Genomic DNA, 23,629 nt, shown 5'->3' with positions numbered 1-23,629 from the left:
TACCTGCCTCAACTTAGAAATGATTAAGAAATCCAAAAAGGGGCAAAGAAAAAGGAGTATTTGCTGCTGTACATGTAAATTTCAAACTAGCCTGTACTTCCTCTTTAATGAAGTAGGACTTGAGGAGGGAAACCAGTTGACATTGGTTAAACCTGATCTAGGAGTGAGGATGCAAAGTTTAGCAGGCACAACTTCCCCTCTCTGTTGTACGCAATGTGTGACTGTGTGTGGTGAAGGAGCGCATGAAAATTCTTGCCTTGAAGGAATCTGAGCTGATCCACAGTGTAGTGTGAATTCCAGCATCAAGATTTGAATGAGGATGACTCTCTTTTTCTCCTTGGGCACTTTGGCATGCTGCAGATGTATATATATATATATGTATATTTTTCTTGCATTTTCATAATACTTCTAACTCTTGCTTTTCTTTTCTTGTGCATCCACCAAAGATCGCATTCTATTAGGTAAGACACATTATTCTTTGAATGGTGCCTCTATATTTAGTGGGATTTGTTTTCTGGAAGTTAACACAGTAACCTCTTTCTTTTCAATATTGCTATGTGTGACAAAAACTTAGCTACCCGAAGTGTAATGCCTCATTTATAAAGCATGGTTGGTGTAATGTGGAAAGGACTGGACTAAGTGGCTACAGTGAGTTTGCCTTACACTTAAGTAGTTTTGTCTTAAATTCAAATAATGAATGCATTCAAAAGATGCTGCTCTTGGGAAAACCTGCTTTTATGTAATCCCATTCTCTTAACTCTTTTTCTGTCAGAGGTTAGAACATAAACAGAAAGCACTCTGCAAAAAATCAGTTCAGGCAGCAGAATGTTATGAAGATTCAGTAAAAAAAAAAATTACCACCTCATCAATAAGGTAAAACTGTATTAGCCACGAAGTGTACATGCTGACTGTTTAAAAGTCTGTAGTCCTGGGAAAATTTCCAAAGGTAAGACAAGTTCTTAACCCAATTAGAAAAACGGGGTCTTTATCTTCTTTGGAGCTTGAATATGTTGATGCTGCAAAGCACTTCAGTATATGATGAACAACGTTTGCTGAAAGATTCCGTAAGCAGTTGGCTTGACGTCAGCTTGCCCAGCAGAGGAGGGGCCACACAGCCTTGAGTCCCTGCAGTTTCTCTGGCCTTGTAGCATTGCCAGTGCACGTGGCTGCTCAAGAAAACCTTCTCTGTTCAGCCAAGTGTCATCCAAACATGGGTTCTTACTGTACTGTGAAAACTTCAAAATGTGATATGGATTGACCTTACTGTCTCACTCTGACATGAAACCAAAATGTAGTGCCTAGCAGTCTTAGTCTTGAAAGATCTTTGTTCTTTACCTCTACACTGAGCCCCTGGAAACTCTCACCATCATTGACATGAGTGCCTTTAGAAAAGCTTTGTGTCTGAGGCTTCTTGTAAAACACGTACATGTTATCATTGTTCCTACAACTTGCATCCTCACCTCTTTAAAGAAAATAAAAGATGATTTAAGTAAAATACACAATTAGTATTCAGATTGTCTGTCACATGCCATCTCTCAGCTGTGCAAATTTAATTTAGCGCAATGTAATCTTCTTATTCTGAGCTTTGAAATGTTTTGCTACTAGAAAAGGAGCAATCTATGCTGAAATACTTCCAAACGCTTATTTTCTGCCTGTTTGTCATGTGTTACGAGACTAACGTGGCAAATGTGCTTGTTTCAATTAACTACAATTGTTAAAGATCTGCACTCCTGAAATGTTTGGGCCAATCTTTCACAAATCTGAAAAATGATGTGAAAAATTGAACATGAAAACTTGGTATTATCTGCTGTCAGTTCTTGTCTATCTGAGTTGAGCAAAGCCTTGAAATACTTACAGCAGAAATTGTTTATGTAAGTCTCACTGTGCCACCTTCTTGCCAAACAGTTCTTCCCCCAACCCCTGTTCTTGAATCTGGGGGAATAAGATAATAACTTTTATGTATTTATGGACAATGTCTCTCTGAATTTGTATAGTTTAGAAAAAATGTGCTGTTTATATATATATATGAGAGCTCTTTTTTATTTTTAATACTATAATCACGCTTTTCTTGGTTGCAGCCAAATATTGGTGTCCCTTAAAGCTCTTACTCTTTTCAGTTAGACCAAGCTGCAGCTGTCAGGCACCACTGAAAGTAGCCATATGTGGATTTTTGAAACAATACATACGTTTGCTGTGTGCAACCTAGTCATAATGTTCAGATGTGAATGTAATTTTGAACAGTTCTTGCACTTCAAATAAAGAACAGGGTTGATGCTTACCAACAGATGTTATAACAGCAGAGCTGACTTTGTTGGCCCAGCTGGGAGAATGTGGCTAGTTAACTCAAGAGGTTAGGATGCTCAGCCAGCTGCAGGGATAGAGCTGCAGAAGAGGATCATTGAGTGTTGTGAAGAATCCATCCTCTGCCTTCTGACCTTCCAGTGCATGTGCTGCTGGGAAGTCTGAGGAGGGAAGAAGAAAGTGTGGCATGGAGAGTGGGATGGGAGCTTTGGAGAACAGTGCTTTCTACACTTGGTGATGTTGAGATGTGAAGGAAAGGGTGAAGTGTCTCACAGAAATAGGGACAGGAACTGCTGCAGCTGGGAGAGTTGTCTCTGAAGAAACCTCTTGTTTAGATAGCTTTTTGTGCAGGAGGCTGTTAAAACTGAGGGCTTACACTGGCTGTTTGGGCTATATGCACTGTACATGCAACAAAGCTAGGCAACTGCCTACTGCTTCGACTGAGCTCTGTTCAGGCTCACAAACCTGAGGTGTCTTGTATTCACCCAATGCAGAGCTTATTGTCTGTGACTGAGGAATATGAAGATGCTCTCTGTTCTTCTGTCACATTGCATGTTTATGTAGATAGCAGGTTTCTTGGTCCTTTAAATCATAATTCCAGGGACTGTTCTGCATCATTCTTTGAGCCTTATGCAATTGCTGATCAGCTGACATGAGAGTGTGGTAGTGAGATCTTCAGTGCCAAAAGTGAACTGGATTTCAGGTGAGTTTGACAAGCGGTTGCTGTCAGGAGTGGAGTATCATTACTCTTAAATTAACTTGCACTATAAATATGCATTCAAGAAATAAAAATGGCGTGTTATAATCATGTTACAAACAGAATTTTACAGCTTTTTTCTTATCTTTTCCTTTCATCCCACAGTTATTCTATTCGCCATTCCATAAGCATGCCTGCAATGAGGTAATATGCTACCCGTATTGTACTTTCTATGTTGATGTTCAATATTGTAATGAGAGGGGATTTGCATACTTTGATCCTAATCCTGCAATTTTTAGTCAGATGACTTCAGTCAATTAAGGTTATTCATGTAGATAAGGGCCACAGGACTGGCCATCTGTGGTTTTGTTGTTTGTTGTTTTCTTTTTTCTTTTAATTGCATTAACTATTTAACCTCTGGTTCAATCTTTTGAGTAAAGGAAGAAGTTTTGAAATGTATTTGGGTGGTTGAATGTTATCAAATTTGTATTCCTGAACCTGAAAATCATTTGCTTTGCTGTCTCCAGAACATCATCCAAAGCCCATTAATGTCAGAAATGCTTTCCACTCCCTCTGGATCATGCATCTATGCAGGGATTTTATATGAGCGCTTTCGTATTTGAATGGCTGTAATCATGCCTTACTTGATTGTTGCCAAATATCAATGTCTCTTGAAGTAAAGCTCTTAATGTTTTCAGTGAAATTAGGATCTACATTTCTTTTTACCCTCTCAGTCTCTAAATATACGAATATTGCTGCTCTCAACCCCAACCAAGTGTGTGGGGAAAACTTGGTATACCACAATAGGTGAAAAAAGCTTAAGAACTAAATCATTAAGTAACTGCTTCATTATGCTGTACTGGGCTTAGGGAGTTCCTATTACCTCTTTGTTTTGTACTGCCTTTACTAAACAAGAGGAACCCTGCTGGACAACAGTGCAGACTCTTCACTAATAATGAGGCACAAAGCATGCTATAATTGAGCTCTCCATTGTCAAGCAAGGAGCAGAAAAGCAGAAGGGAATATTAGACTGCAAACTCCCTTTACCCACTGTTGATTTGTCCAAGTCTTTTGTGCTGGCTGAACCACTAGAGGAGGAGACCAGCTTTTGTGCTTCAGTTTGTTTAGTTCTAGCATGTATTTCCATGTGGGAGATGGATTTTTCAGCAGTGGGGAAGCTGCTGTGAAGAGGGCAGAAGACATCTTTCTAAGCAATTAAAGGGCACCTTGGGTATGGTATGGATCTCGATAGGGATCCATACTCTCACTTTAGAACATAAAGAATCAGAAAACAGTCAAACCAGCCACTGGTTTACTAGGGAGGTTCAGCTTTTGCAAATCGGTAGCTAAAAAATACTCATCTGATTACCTTAATTGGATTTGATTGACAGTAACGCAAGTGACTGTTCATGCCCTACCAGTCTATAGCCCTGTGCTGCCAGCCAGACTTCACACTTTCCTAGCATTGTTGCCTGGTGAAAATTAATGAAATTATGAAGTTACCTCATTACGTTTGCAACTGACTCTCCTTCCTTTAACTTTCTTTTTCTCTTAGGAATTCTCCCACTTTCAAATCATTTGAAGAGAAGGTTGAGACCACTGTCACGAGCCTTAAGGTAATGATTAGAGGCTGAGTTACGTGGCTGTGCTTGAAGTGTACCTAACACACTTAAAATCATTTCTATCGTTTGCATGGAAAATTGATTGAATGCACTGTTCCATCAAGAATTTCATGGAACTGCAAGAGCACTAGTAGAAAATGAAGACAATATGCAGAAAAAATAGTATTTCTGTTTCACTACTACAAAATTACTTCTGTTGTCTGCCAAAGTAAACAAGTGGTCTCAGAAATGCCAAAAATATGGTTGTACCGAAGCGGAACATAGAGATATCTCAGGTGTCACTATGTGATTATGCTGCATGAGGCAGAGCCATGTGGAGACACAGGGTCAGATTTTGAAAGCGGTGTGGTCTTAAGAACTTTGTGCTGTGCCCTGCCAGGCAAACACAGCTTTTTGCCTACAGAGTGAACTCAAGTCCTTTCAGCACTAGAGACCTACTTGCAAAGTGCTGCGTGCTCAGCTGGTGAGAGCTGTCATGTAACTAGTTTAAGTCATAAAACCTCTGTGGCTCTTAACGGTGAAGTAGTCTTTCCTCAGTGTAGTAGTCTGCTTTTTCTCTTATTTCAATGTTTTGTCTGAATTTAAAATTTCAAAATTATATTGATGTATTTACTGGTAGATGATCTGATGACAAAGTTATCAGTCACCACTAATAACACTTGTTAAGGCAGGAGAGCGAATGGCAAATTTGCAGTGGGCTAATCTTTTCAGCATGAAAAGTGGGAACAAGACGTTTTGTCTTCAGATGGTTCTTACTCATCTGACAAAGTGGGCAAGGGCCAAATTTATTACCTTTTTTTAGGTGGAACTGACTATACTGGATTAATGTCAATGGACATTACAACTTATAAAACATTAAAGTGCAAGAAGGTGTCCTTCCACGTGGGACAGGGCATTCCTTGTTACATAAGATGCAGATTAGCACTAGAACTGAAGCAGCGGTTACTTGAGGAAGTTCTGTTTTTTTTCCATACCACTGCAAAATCATGCAGCAGGTAAAATTTTCTAGGCAGTATCTGAGGAAAGTATGGAGCAGTAGGGAGACTGATTTATTTTTATGTTTCTAAATCAGCTTGTGCATTAAAGGATGCTGAACTGCACTATCATTTTCAGCTTTTACATGTTCGTGTTTATCTAGAGAGCGGCTGCTCTGGCAGCTTTAAGTTATGGTAGTGTCGGTAGTGATGTCATCTCCATTGCACCCCATCAGAGATGGAAATTTTTACAAGTGGGAGGCAGCATCCCAAGGAAGTCTAGTGGCAGAGCTAGAACAGAACACTGACCACTAGAGCCTCAGCTCAGCGCTTTGTACACCTTCCTGTTTATTCTTTCACCTTAGCTGCAAATGCACTTTATGCTCAACATCTCCGTTAGAGAAATTGTTCCTGTAGAGGGATGCCATAGTTTGAAAGGTCTGAATTCCTGCTTGTTGTTGTCAAATGTTTCATTTGCTTATGTTTTCATGTTCCTCTACTCTGCCCATTTAGATAAGGAATGCAGCTTATTGGAACACCTGAGGTCTGAAATGAATTTTTTTTTTTTTTTTTTTTGGCATTTCCTTCCACACAATAGTTAGAAGAAACTACATAGGAGAAGTGCAGTGCTTTTTGAACCCACTTAGTAATTCAGTCACTAAACCTACTCACAGGGCTTTCAGTCTTGTCAGTATGTCTAGCTCCCAGGCTTGCTTTTGTCCTCCTGTACTCTCCATAAACCCATTTGTCCTACAGCTATAGCAAACCTGAGAGGGACAGCTCAAGGCCTTTTTGCCAGGGCAAAAAGTCAAGTCCAAAGTCAGCTTTCACATCCTATGCAATGTTAATTGTACAGCTTTATTGGCATACCCTCTGACTTTTTCTGAAATATTTTCTGTCTGTATTCTCTTTCTCTCTTTAATTTCTTTGGGCAAACGTAGGAAGGGAGCTACAGTTGTGGCCCTGGAGTGCCACTAAAACCAGCTGAGGACAGCTGGGAATGTCTCAGCATAGTTCTTCCTTTTCCCTGACTCTTTTGAGGCTTGCAAGATTAGGAGGGCCAACAGGAGGAAAAATATAGGCTGTCCCTTTTATTCTGGAGACCTGTTGTGATCTGAAAAAGTAAAGAATTTCTCAGAGGGGCTTCTGACCAAAGAGAGTAGCAGCAGCATTAGCTTTCCTTATTTATTAATTTACTTATTTTTCATATTAGGTACAGATGTTCAGCGGTCCTGCAGTGTTCTGTAGCCAACGAAAACTGATTTTCAGATTTCATTCATTTCAAAGACAATTTTTAAATTAGAATTTATTTGCTCTTGATGTTGGATTTTGTGTTGCAGCTTTCTTAGGGAAATGTATTAGTTCATCTTCCCCTGAAGATTGACAGGATCTGAGTGCCTGACTCTTCAACTCTTCTGAAAATCAGAATGCTGCTGAACTGTTCCCTGTATTAAATTACTGGAGACCTTGGCAGAGGCATTTAGTAAAATCATTTCCATCATTCTTGTTTTCTCATGGAAGAGTAGGCAGATAAACAAACAGAAAATAAAACTGCATTTATGTTTATGATCTTCGTGTCCCAGTTCAGATGCAGCTTATCCAAATCATTTGAAATAGTGCAGCAGTAGTCTCTACCTTCACTCTTGCTCTGATCAGTTTGAATCAATGTTCTTCTTGTGGAGACTTTTTTAATTGGGAAACAAAGTCATGAGCTTTGCTGTGAAAACTTGATAATAGCTTTACTAGGCAGTTGCTGCCTTTTCCTTGCAAATTCTGGGCCAACTGGCAAATAATATATGATCTATTTAACTACATATGTACATACAGTACTGTTACTTGCAAAAATTGGTGATAAACTATCTTCTAGTAGGCTCTGCTGACTTTCAGAATGGATACAGATTTTTACCTCTTGAGACAGGAACTTAAAGTAAGCGTGACTCAAACTGTCAGAGCACATATCCAGCATTCTACTACCTTGTTTTATTGAACTTTCAAGCTAGGCAAGCTCCTGTGCTTGCTGATGAAACAAAGGATTACAAAGGATTAACCCTTTGGAAACTTAGGACACAGTGTTCATTTGATTAAAATAATCTTCCTAAGCATTTGGTGACCAGCAAGCTGGAAAAATACCAGCTTTTCTTTAATTCCTGTTGCAGTTCTGGGATGGAGTAAAAAGTTTTGCCCTATTTTCAGACTTGAATTAGCTTAAAGCAGGCATATCAGCAAGGCAAACCACAAAAGAATGTTCTCCTAGCAAGATCACCCTATCAAATCAGCTTTGTCTCCTCTTACGGTCTTGACCATTTCCAAATCTTTAGATAAAGCTTTTATTCTTGTTTAGGAAAACTCTATTTCAGACTTCAAGTGATACTGTGTTTTAGTACTTATATTTACAAATTCAGCGAACTGTAGCTTTCTGAAAGTAGATGACTTGTAAACAGCATGTTTCATTAATATAATTAGATTTTTTTTCTCATAGGAAAATGCTGTGGGCAGTTTTACATATCAATACTAGATACCTACAGGTATTGTAAGGGACACAAGTTGTTGGTTTGGTCACTTGGTTACAAAATTCCTTCTGTAGTCTAAAATCACCCCAAGGTTCACATATTTGGAGAGAAGCTATGTTACCGTTGCTGGGGGATGGGCCACTTTACTCAGCAAAAGTACCAGTTCCTTTCAATGCCCATCAGTCTGTGCAGAACTGGAAAAACAGAGAAATGAGCATGAGGTGCTCATGTAAAGAACCACACTAAGTTGTCTGGTGGGATATATGATCCTAACTGGAATCTACCTAGGGGTTGGTTCCTTTGAGTTTATCATGAATTCCACAGGCTGGTTGATGATTCTGATTGAGAAGTTTAAAAATTGGAGAAGGAGATGTTTTATTTGATGATTTGTGTAGCTTTAGTTCTTTAAAAACAAACCACCACCACCACGTTCTGTCTGCTTTGAACAGTTCTCAGCCCTCTGTGGCAATGGGGTGAAACGCAAACGGGACTTGCTACAGTGTGAGTAGTGGAACATGCTGTTCTCTTTCTTTGCCTTGTTTCAGACCAAGGTTGGTGGGACAAGCCACACTGGGGGCAGTTTTGAAGAAGTTCTCAGCTCCACAGCCCATGCCAGTGCTCAGAGCTCTCTGGCTGGCACCCGACTTCCTGAGAGCGAAGAAGAGCTTCAGTGTTAGGCTGAAGGCGCCTTGCTCAGAGACTTGCCCAGACCATGGTTTCTAGACCTCCCTCAATGCCTAACATGTACAACAAAGTTCTGTGGGTTTTGGAAAATTGCCTCCCTGGCCTCGTGCTGGAGAAAAGTTTCCTCTCTGTATTTGCATTTTGGATATGCCATTTTATCATCAGGTATTTTGACCTATAGGAACCACATGCCAGTAAATGAGTCATAGCACTCTGTGTTCTGTAAAGTTGTGACCAAAAGAATTCTCATTTTCACCTAACTTCCCTCCAGAAATCTCCTCGACTCTCTTACTTCTTTCAGTTTAATTTTTTTTATCTATTGGTTTCCAAATCCTCTCAGTGCCACAGCAGACAGATGGACCTCGAGATTTCTGCTGCCAACAATAGTCCATGCACCAGCTGTCCACCAGCCATACCAGGTGCCCTTTGATCAGGGGTGTCTGTACATGATTTATTTCCTAGTGAAATTAAAATAACTTATTGTCAACCAAGAAAAGGTTTTTTTCTCCTTCACTGATACGGTCTGGCATTGCCCTCCAGTTAGTCAGCAGAGTTAATGAGGACAGGAAGAGACATTCGGTTATTCATATAGAAACTAAGCTGATCACAGCTGCTGATTTAAGCTGATCGTTGTAGCTGGAACGGCTTCAGTTTAAAAATATGTTCCGTGGCTTGCTCTCTCTGGTTTGATAAGATTCAACAGCATAAGCTAATTAAAAAGGGAAGTGGAGCGTACAGGGGGGAACCTCCAATAATGTTGCCTCCATATCTTCCCCTCAAAAAGAAGGGAAGGTAAATTATTTATGACTGAACAGCATGAGCTTCAGTCATGAGATACAGCCTTATGTGAAAGAATACAATTCCAACAATTAAAGGTGTGCCATGGGATAGAGAGCTCATGCCTTCAGTCCACATTTCAGAGCTGCTAGCTTGAATCTCATTTCTTACACTACAAATGACGAGTAGGTACTTATTGTTCCAAATTTTGTCCTTCGTTCTGGGGCATAGTTCTGCCAACTGCATTTGATCTACTTAATCACCGAGAGCCAGTCATCTCTCTGAGCTTCTGTTCAGCATGTTTTCTTGCATCTTCTTAACATTTCTTCAAGAAAAGAGCAGCGCACTTGTGGCAGTATCTTGCTGTCTTAATGAGCACTTGTCAGTCTGTATGTTGCATTGCTCAGTTCACCAGACTGAGATGAGCACAACTTCATCAAAAGGGTAAACAAAATGGAAAACAGTCTGGCTACTTTCAAAATGGATGCTTGTTTTGAGCTTAAGCCAAAGCTTCAGATCAGTGTTAGTGAGTTTGATGTTACAGACAGCTTGAAATCTTGTGAGGAAACTTGGCTTTCAGTGATTTTTTTCAATGTGGCTTTTGTTATAGTTTTGACAAAGTTAGAAATCATTTAACTTCTGGCTGGTAGAACATTATGAACTTTGGACATTTATCTCAAATGTCTCTTTAATATGATTTTTAGCATGGAAGCAAATTGAATTAAGTTTCTAGTACAGTTTTCCTGTGACAGGTTGCTAGCTTATTTTGCAGTGATTTTGTGCATAAACATGACTTTATTTAAATAAAAATATTAATGGTCATTTAGTTTGTGTAAATGAAGTTATTGATATTCTTATTAAAAATAAATTTCTCTTACTCTTTTACTCTGTGGTATTTTCTCTTCAATTCCCTTTATTCACCAGTAATACTGTACATCCTTTGGCTAAGCCTTGCTGTCGCAGGAGGGTACTGAGGTACACTGTGAGTTTATCGTCTGCCATTCCTCTAGTTTTTAAGATCTGTTTGCTCCCTTCCAGATCTGAAATTCTCTATGGAAATCTGTAGCCCAGGTTTTGAAAATTTTGCTGTTTGAAGGAGAAAAATTGTTGAAGCGCGTTCAGTAAAGGTGAAATATGTGGCAGAGAGCATCTGAAAAGTATTAACCTTTTGAACTGGGTCAGCAGCCAAACCAAGGCTAAAACATGGAGTCTGAGCACATGACAGGGGTTTAGCCCTGCTTGTATTTTTATGTGTACATACATACACACAAAATGTTTTGAGGAAAGCAGTAGATTGTTTTTTAGCTACATGCAGCAAGAGCACAGTTTAAAAACTATCTATCTGTCAACACAGCTGTCAGTGGAGAGGGGTTGGCCAGACCAGCTTCTCTCCCATACTGACCCTTACGTGTTGTCATTACAACAGCTGCCACCCTAAGTGGGTTCAACCTTGATAAGAACAGATCCAGAGAAAGACTTAAGAGAAGGTGATTTCCTCTCTCCAGTCTAACACTCAGGATGTAGCACACATTTCCTGTGCATGAACAGTGCACTAGCTTCTGTATTAGGAATTCTGAAGCCAAGAGCTGTTTTTTTTACCTTTCTTCCAAGCTGTGATCCTGGCTCATGCTTCTGATTGTATGTTCTTCTCCAGCCTCTTTCCCACTAATTCCTATTTCTATCAAAATGCAGTGCCCGAAACGGAACAGTGAGTAGAAGGGAATGTAATGTTACATAAAGTACATGCTAGATGTATTTAATTAAAACAAAATCAGGCAGGGCGCACTTAAGCTATGCCTGTTTCCCAGGATAATGATTACCTTCCCTGCAGCACTACGCTGCTGACTCAGGTTCAGTGCTCAGTCCCCGCATCCCCAGCAGCATTGCGCATCGCCAGCCAGGAAAACCTCCGGCTGCGTTGGAGGAACCGACTGTTCCTGCTGGGGCAGCACCTGCTGCGTGTTCTCATCAAACACCCTTTCAAGACCACTTCTCTGCTTTGTCAATATTGCTCTCAAGTCTACCCTCCAGTGCATCTGGAGCTCTTGTATGCTTGGCATTCAATATGGCCCAATAAAACTATGATTGTACATATCTTGGTGGAATAAAAATGCAGGAGAGCAGTAGGCCCTGCACAAAGCTCTGTGGGTGCTGCAGCGTGACAATCAACTATCAGAAACTACTAATCAGTTGTGCATTGCTCAGTAAAGCGTACCTGTTCTTTCAGTATCTCCACAGGGCACAACTGCTGCCCTGCGAGGTTCTCTGAGCAAAGCAGGCATCTCACACCTCCTTTGGCCCCAAGATGCTCTGTAGATTTTGTGAGCTGTGCAGGTCGCTTAAGGCAAAAGCTCCTGGCCTCTCAGTGAAGCAGTCTGTCTCTCTGCCAAAGGCACCCGCTGCAGAACACAGTGCAAGCTCTCACCAGGCCCCTAAGGTTTGCGTAAAGGGGACATCTCCTGGAGTCACAGCATCTGAAGACATGCACTCAGCTAACTTACCTACCTGCCTTAAAGGGAGATTACAATTTAGTTTCACACTGCCTCATTTGACATGAAGCTGAAGCTAGATAGAAAAGATAGCTCCAAGCCTCTACCATATAATTTTTCCAGGTGCAAACTTAAATTATCTGGTAATTGGAACATCACCTTAAACTCCATCTGCATACTTGATGCAACAGTTAGTAACACATACACTTGTCTTCTTTGGGCATTTAACACCACTACAGCTTTACATGATAACCACTGAATCATAGAATGGTTTGAGTTGGAAGGGACCTTAAAGATCATCTAGTTTCAACCTCCCTGCTATAGGCAAGGCCACCTCCCCCTAGACCAGGTTGCATACTTTGGCATCATTATTTCTGTTAATAACTTTCTTTTTTAGCAGAAACTTGAACAGCTTGAACAAGGGAAGGTGAATTTCACACTGCTGCGTTAGATTGATTAATCTCCAAAGGTCCCTTCCAACCTCAATTATTCTTTAGTTATCAATTGCCTCTTTAAGTGTCTGTAAGGTTGCCAGTTTGATGTGAGGCATAAGGCATACAGGTCGTAACATAAACCTCAGCACCACTCCCTGATACTACAAATCAACAGTATAAAAACTGCACGAAACAATGAATGTATTCAGAAAATGTAATCAATTGCATTACCATAGTTTTATCCATCATCACTTCTTCAGGATCACACGCCTCAAAAAAAAATAATCTTATCTCTGGAAGCTCTTGGCAAGCTTATACAAACGTGGCCATTGGTCTTGCTTCTGTGTAGTACAGTGAACAGCTACAAACCCATCTGATACAGTTATGTGCTGAAATCCACACGGGACTACCTATCCCAGTCAGTGCATTACATGAACAGATTTGTTTGCCATCAGATAAGTTTTGAACTTACCTTTACTTTGCCAGTGGAGAGACTATTTATGAGACTACATCCATGAAAGCTGATTAGAACAACAACAAAACACTTCACTTCTAAATATTTGGTCCGTAACACAATCTGTGAACTTCACACCTATGCAAGTGGTCCCAAGATTTTCAGCAGTGAATGCACAGAAAAAAAATCTGCTGGCAGAATTAGTGATGTTATGAGAGGAAAAACAGCACACAATGTAAAACAAAAATATTTTAATGCAGTTACAGTGTTTAGGAACACCTCAGGAATGTGGATGACATGTAGCAGCTATTTTTTTATTCCTTTCTGTGTTAATCAGAGATACAAGCTGGAGTATTTCTGGGTGAACAAACTTTCCTGCAAAACAAAAGAAAGAAAAAGCTAATTAAAAATGTCTTCATTTTTTTGTGTGTGTGAAAGTCTGGCAGTGAGAGGTCAGCAGTGCTTATGGCTCAGAATGAATTCCAAGTTATTTTTTTAAGAAGGACTGTAGTCCCATTTCATTCCAACTGTTGAATAATTATTACAAATAGTTATAAGTTTTTCTGGGAAAAATGTCCATATCAAGTGTATTAACGGAGCAAAAATATTAAGAGCTGAAAAAAGGATGCACCTTGACCAAGACAACCCAATGCTGCATATCCTGCTACAGGAAACCATTCCAATTATAAGAGCACTTACTTAGGGAATATTTCCTACGCTCTACTGAGACACTAGCTTATAGCTTAAGTTACTAAAGCGACAAAGATGCCCCTTAGAAAATGTAGCATTCTTGCTTCACTGATGTTGAAATTACAGTATTTTTCAGAGAACTCATTATTTCCCTGAGGAGTCACCCAAGGACTTGTTAGGGTCACTGCCTTTGGTGATCACTGGTCCTTTCTGTATGCTCATCTGTTCTATTTTTTCCAGGACAGAATGAGTCGGAGCCAGTCTTCTCCTGGCGTTCAAATCCCTTGCTAAAACCATGAGGACAGCTATTTTGTCTCTATTTCCTTTTAACTTTCATGGGAAGCAGTAGGATAAAAAGTACTACAACTGCATCTAAAACTTTCCATTGGGCTGTTTCTCACAGGTACCATGGGCAGGTCACACAAGACCACAGCTGAGGTAAGGATAACAAACGTTACTTCACTGGTTTGTGAAACATGAACAAAATAGGAACAACTCCTCTCAGAGCACCAGGGAAGACTGAAGCCTCTTTTACACCACCCCCCCCCCCAAAAATGATACAGGGACATCCTTAAACACCTATTAGTATAATAAATGCCGAGTCTCTCTCTAGGGCCAAAGTAATGTAAAGAGAACTTGTCATAAACGAGATTCAGGTTCAATGCATACTGATAAATGCAAGGTATTTGAACACTGCAGTATTTTCCCCCAAATACTTAGGGTATTTGAGTGATTAGTAAAATAACTAGTCCTCACTTTCTCTACATGTAGAAAAAAAGGCAATTTGTATAGTTCATTTAGCAGTGGGGAAAAAAAATCCACAACCAGGAAACCACAAAAAGCTCACACACACAAACGCCGTACCAGCAGTTGAATCATAAAAATCCTGCAGTCTGCCAGGAGTGTTTTCCAGCTCTTCATACTCAAGCGCCTGCAGAATCATTTCACACTGATCCAACTGTTTTACAAACTTGGCTTCTGCAGTACACTGGTTTTCATATTCCTAAAGAGATTTGCAGTTATAAGAAAAAAACCAATGTTATTCTGAAATAGAATATTAGAAACTCTTCACCAATCTAGGATTTTCTTCATTACTACAATATTCACAACAATTAACTCTTTCACTCTCTTCTTAAGAAAGCTAGTCAGAGAAAACACTTAGATACATGCTAAATTTCTATTAAATGTAACAGGATTTAAGGACAAGAATTCTTTTACATGCTTTAGCTTAAATATGTACCAAAGTGTTTTGCTGAATCAAGGAGGATACAGAGACAGTCCTATTGGACACAGAACTAAATTAACAGATTCCATTTAACAACGTTTTCTATACAAAGATTTTTTCACAGCTGACTAAGGCTACGAATTACCATGGTGTGTGCCTATGTGTTACCATTACCTATTTTTAAGGCCTATTTTGCACTTTTCTTCACCACTTGATATTTCCATAAGGAGTTTTCTTTACGTTTTTCCTGCCACTTCCTCTCAATCTCTTTGGTCTAATCTGTCTGAGCTGTTGTCTTTATCTTGCTCCTATGAGATGGGGAAGGGAGTAATTTATGGGTTTCCTTCCCTTCAGACTTCAAGGCCTTTAATCTCTGCTATCTTTACCCTCTCTCCATTCACTGTCAATATATATTTGTGAGTCATTCACATTTCTAGGCAACTTGAACAATTTTGCTGTCATTTGCTCCAGTGATGGCTGCAGATAGATTCACCTGTCTTTTCTAAATCTACTGCACTGAATTTGATATCTCCTCAACTGGTTTTCTCCTGGCTTCAAAACCAACTGCCGAAAAAGGCTTCTTTCTTAGAACCATAGAATCATTAAGGTTGGGAAAGATCTCTAAGATCATCCAGTCCACCTGTCCCCCGACCACCAACACTGCCCGCTAAATCATGTCCGTAAGTATCACATCTCCACATTTCTTGAACACCTTCAGGGATGGTGACTCCACCACCTCCCTGGGCAGCTCGTTCTGCACAAGTTATCATCACCTTGGCACCCTCAGCAGCTCTGACCCGTTCCTCATTGCCACTGTAAATGATCAGAGCAGAGGCTCCAGCCCACACCAGGCCCAGCTGTGCTTTCAGATGCACATGCTCAGCCGTGCACAGCAGGTCCACAAACAAGAGCAGCGCAACTGCCAGAAGGGGTTTTTCCTACTGACCAAAGAACATGGCAGGATGTTTTCACCACCTTGAGATAACCCATAAAGATCCTAAGCTGCTATGTGAATTCAGTCCACATCATAAAGCAGAATCTTTTGTTTCTACAGCAAGAGAAAGACGGAGGAATAAACTGATTAACAGGAACCTCATTCTGCACCTTAAGACGACAACTGTGCTGTCATTCACAGTGGCAAGATCCTGGTTTGTGATCCCAGTGCAGTCAAGCTCAGTTACTGAATGTGACGTGGTCATTTGCTTCTCTGGCATACTGCCAGGAACCTGTTTGTTTTTAAAACTTATTGCTTGACATTTGAAACTCAAAAATCCAGATTTTGATAGCCATATTTGATCCATGCACTACTCTATTTGAACTTAAATGATGCATTATGTTTTCGATATCACTTTGATCACTATTTTAAATCATCAATTTTGTTTCAACATTTTTACCTTCTTTTCCCCTTTTCAAGCTGATCTTTGCCTTGTGTTTTAAATTATTTGATTACTGCAGGTTATTTTTCTAAATGTACTTATTTCTACTCTTTGGGGGTTTTTTTTGGCCACTGAAAAGAACAAACTTTTTTGGCAGCTTTACAAACGACAACTTCAGGAGAAACAGAACTGTGGCTGTTTGCCTGCAAAGCTCTGTCCCACCTCCAGCAATTATCTGGGAGCACAACCTGCTACCGATCTTTGTGTCACACAGCCCACCAGGTCTTATTCATACCTCAGCTTACATTAACCTCAAGAAACTTCAGCTATTATACATGCAACTGTGCACAGTGCTTAAAATAAACACTTACTTCTCCCCCCCCACAGGTGTTGAAGAATGTGAAATAATAGCATACTTTGGAAAAGAGTAACAGGCCCTTCAAACACCACAGCCTAGCTTTTAAAATGACTCTTGTGATTTTGCTCTTGAAAATAAAAAGAGCAGGACAGAGCTAAGTGTGCCAACTCGTTTACTTCAATGTTTTTTTCAAGCACATTCTGAATTCAGTCAAGAAATGAAAATACACCAGAGGTATCTTTTTGCTGCTTTACTCACCACCCTACAGATTTGAGGACTGCCCACTAAGGCAGCACAAAGCAGCACACCTCCTACTGCTGAAGGGGAGTAGGAATAGAGCCAAGGGCTGAACTGTGCAGAAGATCACGGGATAAGAGTCTCAGCAGATCTTGTCCCAGCCACTGTTCAGCTCTGGGCTGTAGCTTTCTTCACTCACATTAAAAAAAAAAATAAAAAAATTAAAAAAAAGCTCTGGCTAGCTAAGAGCAGCGTATCATACCCTGTGATCACAGGCTTCTTATTTTCGACCTTTTCTGCTTTTCTTTTTAAAAAGGACCTAGCTGTTCCACTTAAATAAAATAAGACTAAAAATCTAATATGCACACGCAGTCCCTCTAGGTTACCCTCACTGTTATGTAGGTTACACTCATGCTGGAGACACACTGCCAATAAATTATCCTGAATGTAGAGAACAAAAGATCAAAAGCATTTATATGTTAAATTATGGTTACCACGAATGGTAGAAAGCTAAAAGGCTGAAAAACAGACTGCATGCTGAACCAGCTCCTATACAATCAGAAGCCTAAGGCAATGAAAAATAATAGGCAAAATAAATTCTGTAAGACCACGCTTATCCGTCATATTATAACAACTTTCCAAAGGAGAAGAAACCAGTGTTTACTAAATAAACACAATTTATTTTCTAGATCTGGTTGTGCCACTTCATGCCTTCTACCTTGAAGGATAGCACTTAAAATGCAACCCTGTTGCCAACCTTACCAAGTAGCTACAGGAAAACAAAACAAAGCAAACAGGGCTATAACCAAATGCAGAAACTGGCTGCTGATAGCTGGAATTTAAACACAGTCCAAGTGGACAAGTAAGAGTGCCACCATGAAATACAGTTTCAGGTTACGGAAGCTGAGAGACCTAACTCCATTTGCAACACTGTTCTTTTGTCAGTACTTCACATTTAAGTTAAAACCAGAAGTTAGTACTAAATACTTGAATTTAATGGGCTGTACAGTAAAGAAATGGAAGCCACATAAATTATTACTTGCATAAAAAGTAGAAAGTACTCCATGACAGTCAGTAGCCATTGTATTTTCCTTCATTAAAAGATTATGAGCTGAAAATAGCCAGATGTCAACAAGTAGTTTAATGTGTTGTTAAAATAAAATAAAAAGATTTCTATCCAAGAAAGCTGGATGTAGAAGACCAACTCTTCATTCAGTTGTACAAACCAAGTCCTGGACAGGTTCATCCGGGACTCTGAGAGGCCAAAGGGAGAAGCTGTTACTCTACTAAAGTTTGGAGCTCCTTTTTAAAAGGAATTCATAGGTGACCTTGATTCATACAGTCAGCTTCACCTCCAAAGCAAGTGTATCTACCTTGCTTGAGATCAAAGAAGAGACGACACAGTTTCATAAGTAAACAGAAAGAGGCTAACAGGCTACCCTCGATTTTAGCAAAGGATTAAAAGAATGCAAACTTACCTCCCAGAGTTCATAAATTTCTTTTTTGAGGTCCTCTGATAAAAGCTGGGTCAGTTGTCGCATAGCTGCCTGAAAAATAGAAGCCAGAGTACATTTTTATCATCTTTATTGATGTATTAATTACTTGTTACTAAGTTTGTAGAAATAAACACTACTTAATATACTTAAAAGTGCGTTTGTACATGAAAGCCATCAGACGAACAGCAGGACCGCTTGGTAGAGGATCTTTTCTGAGACTGTTTAAGTGAATCTAAAAGCAAAACAGCCTAAAAGTTCATTCAGATAATTAAAAAGTTCAAAAAGAAGCCCAGAACAGAACAGGCAAGTCACATACCAAGACCTGCCATCAATTACCAGCTCCGCCTTCCAGATTTAACAAGTAGAGGTAACATTTGAACTTACTTAGTTATAGGTACAGTTCATTGAGACAGTTTCAAAATTCAGACTCCTAGTGCTGACAAGCAACAGAATCACAGAATGGCAGGGGTTGGAAGGGACCTCTAGAGATCATCAAGCCCAACCCCCCTGCTAAAGCAGATACCGTACAATAGGTCGCACAGGTAGGCGTCCAGATGGGTCTTGAATATCTCCAAAGGAGAAGGAGACTCCACAGCCTCCCTGGGCAGCCTCATCCAGTGCTCTGTCACCCTCACTGGAAATAAGTTCTTCCACATATTTGTGTGGAACTTCCTATGTTCCAGCTTTTGGCCATCACTCCTTATCACTACACACCACTGAAAAGAATCTGGCCTCCTCAAATTGCCTCCTACACCTTAGATATTTATTAACATCGATCAGATCCCCTCTCAGTCTCCTCCTCTCTAGGCTGAACAGACACAGGTCTCTCACTCTTTCCTCATACGAGAGATGCACCAGGCCCTTTATCATCTTTGTGGCCCTCTCCCAAACTCCAAACTCACAGCTAGCACATTTCCACTAGAAGGGCTGAGGACATCTACCTACTGTCAGGTAGGTGATACAACATAAGCCTTTTGATAACCCATCTAATGCTCTGCAACAATAAAGCACAGCGCTGCCAGACTGACATACCATCTGTTCAACAATAAAAATCATGGTAGAAGGTTTAACACAGTATCAAACTGATGATATAATCAGCAAGCAGAAATTGTTCTGTATGCTCTTTGAGTTCTCTCAGCTAACCAGTCTCATTTCTGAGCTGCTTCTATTGTCTTCCTAGTAACACTTAGGGCTGCTGCTGCAGACATCAACATCACAGGCAAAGACAAAGGTTTTATACCATGATTGTTACTCCACTTGAAACACAGGATGCAGCTCACAATATGGCTGAGCTGAATCAGCTGCTCCCCATCACCGCGATGCCTAACCATTAGTGAAACTAGCTGATTAATGCACAAGCAGGCCAACTTCAGAACCAGTAAAGCAAAGGGTAAAAAGAGCACTCAACAGCAACAGAATAGTGATAATTCAGCTCTAGTTGTTTAATGCTTCATCCTGTTTACCACTGAGTCAACAGAAAAGTACTAACTCAGTTAAATGGGAGCAGGAGATGCAAATTCTGAAGAAAAAAAATGAAACAAATTTAGGCATCAAATCATTTTTTTATTGCCTAAATATGAATGAGAATTCCCTCTATGCAAATTTGACATTTGATCATGGGTGATGAAGCAACCTTTGGAGAAAGATTTTTTTTTTGTTCAGGGTAAGCACACACTATAGAAAGTACACTGAAAAAAAGAAATACCAAAATTGCAGTCTCTTAAGATAGTACTTCAAGAACGCTGAATACTGCTTTGATCTTTAAGTTCCACTTCGTTAGCAAAACACTTACTCCTACAATTAGTCATAACCCCATACTCCCAAGTTTTAAGTAGGTATGCATAAAAGTAAGAGAAAAAGAAAACCACTGCAATATTTTTTATACACTTTGAAGCAATAACTGTAGCCTCAAAAGGAATTCCAAGGCATAATGCTGCCCTCTAGCTGTGACTGAAGGAGTAGTTTATTCTTCAAATTAAACAGCAGACCAGAAACGACAGGCCAACAGTTTGGATATGTACAACGCCAAAAATATATGGCTGGTCAAAAGGGCTAACTCAGGCTACAAAAAATCCAGCCAGTGTAGGACTAAGTGACCACTATGAAGATTGCTTCAACAGTTTTTCTTCTGTAACCTTGTTAGGCTACACATTAAAAAAAGTGTTGAAAAATTTGTTTTTCTGTGACATGCTTGTACAATGTCAGTGACAGCGTTAGGTTGCTTAGAGGGTCTCTTCATTACCACCAGTGCATTTAAAACATGCCATATGCTTTTCAGATAGTTTCACAGCTGATGTCCATACCTCTTCTCTCCTGTGTTTCTCCTCTTTTGAAACATTGTCTGCAGGAGCAATGTCTCCAACAATGCATTCAGCCATATCATGAACCAATGCCAATCGTATGCATCTGACAAGAAGCAGTGACAGAATAATTAGTTTTTCAGAATTTTACATTATGTGTTATTATTCATAAAGTTAAACGGATGCACAATTTATCCCTTCATATATATAAAGTATTCTTTTGAATTTTACACAGTATTTTCCACTTCTTCGCTAAGGGAAGTTAATTCCACTTAGACATGCTTTAAATTCCATATTTCTAGCTACTGCTACTTGTAAGTAGAGATTTAAGTATAAATATAACTTTTACAAAAGCATACCATTCAGAAGTAAGGTACTCTGCCACCATAACATCTCTCAACTCCAAGCATACAAAGCCAACTACATTATACACTTCACATTATCCTTGTAGCAGGCAGACTATAATCTGATTGCAGCCACTCCAAATTCAATCCAAGTGACAAAATAAGCTCACAGCTAAGTAGCTATGTCAGTACATAATAGAAGACTCAAGACAGTCTTCACTATTTTCATCAGTTCCTGAAGTGACACACCAAACATGATCCCAAACCAACAACTAATTCAGTACTCATGACATTTTTTCTTCCACACTGTTTTTGAAGAGGTTTCTGATTACTACTGAGCGCTAACTCAGTCTGTCCAAATCCACATAGTGTATGTCCTTGCATGGGTTGTCCATTGCATCAAACTGCTTTTAACTGAATGCCTTCAGCTTGCTTACTTCTGGCTTGAGAGACAGCCAGCTCAGAGACACAGCACTCTGATTTTAGTGACAAAAACCTTTGTCTCCTTCACCCCTGCTGGTAAAACAGCAAGCTGCTCAGAGGATGGAGGGAAAAAAATCACAAAATCATAAAGATTGGAAAAGACCACTAAGATCACCTACTCCAACCACCAACCCATCCTCACCACGCCCACTAACCATGCCCTTCTGTGCCACATCTACATGGTTCTTGCCTGCCTCTAGGGATGGTGACTCCACCACCTTCCTAGGCAGCCCGTGCAGCATGTTACCACTCTTTCAAAAACAATTTTTTCCTAAAAGATGTGGGGAAAGCATTCTGAACACCTTCAGTGTGCTCCAAATGCTCTTCCTCAGCACAAGTGTTGTTCCAGGCACTGTGCTCGCAGCTCTGACAGTCACGATAACCTGAGGCAGTCTCACCTGTCCTTGTTAAGGCTTTTGTCCTCGGTCACCAAGGCCATCATTGCCATCCTGTACATATGATCTGACACGCTCTCTGGCTTTGCCACGTTCCTGTACACCCATCCTGTCCGCGGTACCCTCTGGGTGAAGACAGTAAGGCAGTCACTTAGAAGTCGCAACCTTAGGTTTGGAAAGATCCCGCTTTAGAGGCACCAGCAGACACTCTGCTTACACGTCTCGATGCTTCCGCAAAGCAGCGGCCACCCCAGCTCTCCCCGGTCAGGCGCCCAAGTCTCGGGTCCGTGCACACCGCGCCGCCAGGCCCCAGAGGCAGGCCTGTGTTCTCAGCTGCACCCGCTAGGGCCCCGCGTCAGCTCGGCCCGACGGGCCCGACTTCCTCCGAGTCACCGCAGCGGCCCGCTGCCCCATCGGGACGGCCCCTTCCCCCCTGCCGCCGCCCCGGCCCCGCGCCCCCCGGCCGAGCGGCCCCGCGCCCACCTTGAGCTGCCCCAGCAGCCGCAGGAAGGGCAGCATGCCACCCCCGCCGGGCCCCGCCGCCATGCGCGCCCGGCAGCCACCGCCCGCTTCCCCTCCTCCTCCTCCTCCTCTTTCTCCTTCTCCTCCTCCACCTCCCGGCCCGGCCTCCCGCTGTGTCACCGCGGCGCCGCCGCTGGGGGGCACGGCAGCCGGGCCTGCCCCTAAAGCCAGCCCGCTGGCCTTACAGATAGAGTGAGAGGAGGTGGTTGCGTGTGGTGCGTTGGCTGGCAGTGCTCCAACAAATTGCCAAGAAAGAACAGGGGTGGCGTAGGCTGTGTTAGTTGCTAGCCCTGGAACTTCACGTGTCATGTGCAGTACATCAGCTGTGTGCTGTGGGTGCTGAAGCCTAAATTACTGAATGATGTGACATAATCATACATACTGCTCACGTAACTCTCTCTGCTGCAAGGAAAGAATCAGGAATGAACTGTATAACCACAGGCTGCAAAACCTCTGCCAGTTTTCTTCTGATTAAATTCTTCACGCTCCTAAAGCTTTTCTTTGAACCTAAAAGCTGCCACAAAGGGGAGAAGTACAAACTGGGCCGCTATGGATAGGGGCAATGGCAAAAACAAATTGCTGCTGAGGCCTTCTCTGAGTAGCTCATAATTCAGTCAAAACTGACCACATTGTGATTTTTTTCTTCTTCTTCTTCAGTAAATGGAGTAGGCTAATACAATGATTCAGAGAAAAGGGAGCGGCTATCACAGATGCTGGACTCAGAGCTTTTAGTTTAGAGACTCGTGGAATCTGGCTACAGGCACTTCTCATCACTTTCACAAGTTAAATACATAAAACACTAAAATACTCCACCATCTGTAGCTTTTCAGAATGCGTCGTGTGTTTTTATATTGCCAGCTGAAATTACAGATAAAGGTCTAAACGTGGCAGTTAAATACTGTTTTCAGAGAAGAACATCTGCAGTTTGTCAGATATCAACAGATAGCAAAGTATTTTTATTTTTGCTCCTGTATATACTTCAACACATTCCCGAATTAATAATAAAGCCTAAACACATTTTGGTGACAATTTAAAAACTATCTTCCCACACTAAACAAAGATCATAGACCAGGAAAGTCATCAGTTTTCCATTTGTACATGATCGTAAAAATGTAGCTTGGACCTCAGGATGCCACATAGTCCAGCCTCCCCACTGAAAGCAGATCTGATCTGTTGGAGATTTGTCTCGAAAGCTCTCAGAACCATTCAAAGAAAAAATTTGCATCTTTTCTCTGGGTCAACTGCCTTTCAAGTGAATAAT

General features: G+C 40.9%; 2 protein-coding genes across 11 annotated transcripts in view; one reads left to right on the top strand and one right to left on the bottom strand.

Moving 5' to 3' along the window:
• The window catches only part of TPD52L1 (tumor protein D52 like 1), a 151,567-nt gene that overhangs the window by 123,793 nt on the left and 4,145 nt on the right, over positions 1–23,629 (top strand). For 5 of the 10 annotated variants that reach the window (XM_021389532.1, XM_021389539.1, XM_021389543.1 and 2 more), the window contains 4 exons: positions 447–461; positions 3,164–3,202; positions 4,554–4,614; positions 8,650–10,391. In XM_021389532.1, the coding sequence (XP_021245207.1) occupies positions 447–461; positions 3,164–3,202; positions 4,554–4,614; positions 8,650–8,781 (247 nt within the window). In that variant the 3' untranslated portion in view covers positions 8,782–10,391. Of the gene's footprint in view, positions 1–446; positions 462–3,163; positions 3,203–4,553; positions 4,615–8,649; positions 10,392–14,035; positions 14,071–15,911; positions 16,745–23,629 lie in introns of those variants that run through there. The other 5 variants (XM_021389538.1, XM_021389537.1, XM_021389534.1 and 2 more) reach the window with 5 other exon arrangements.
• On the bottom strand, positions 13,179–22,444 carry HDDC2 (HD domain containing 2). The gene is made up of 6 exons (XM_021389544.1): positions 22,330–22,444; positions 21,850–21,971; positions 20,628–20,730; positions 18,307–18,375; positions 14,497–14,635; positions 13,179–13,317 (listed from the first exon to the last, which is right to left on the bottom strand). The coding sequence occupies exons 1-6, from the start codon at positions 22,390–22,392 to the stop codon at positions 13,223–13,225; spliced, it is 591 nt and encodes a 196-aa protein (XP_021245219.1). The 5' UTR covers positions 22,393–22,444; the 3' UTR covers positions 13,179–13,222.

The sequence above is a fragment of the Numida meleagris genome, chromosome 3 (assembly GCF_002078875.1).
Source record: "Numida meleagris isolate 19003 breed g44 Domestic line chromosome 3, NumMel1.0, whole genome shotgun sequence".
In the NCBI taxonomy this organism is placed as follows: domain Eukaryota; kingdom Metazoa; phylum Chordata; class Aves; order Galliformes; family Numididae; genus Numida; species Numida meleagris.
This window is presented reverse-complemented; position numbering and strand designations above follow the sequence as displayed.

Coding starts and splice junctions, on each gene's coding strand:
- HDDC2 (XM_021389544.1), bottom strand. CDS start 22,392: ATGGCGGCGGGGCCCGGCGGGGGTGGCATGCTGCCCTTCCTGCGGCTG. Junction 18,376..20,627: donor AGAAACACAGGAGAGAAGAG/GTATGGACATCA, acceptor TCTATTTTTCAG/GCAGCTATGCGACAACTGAC. Junction 13,318..14,496: donor TTTTTATGATTCAACTGCTG/GTACGGCGTTTG, acceptor TTTGTTTTGCAG/GAAAGTTTGTTCACCCAGAA.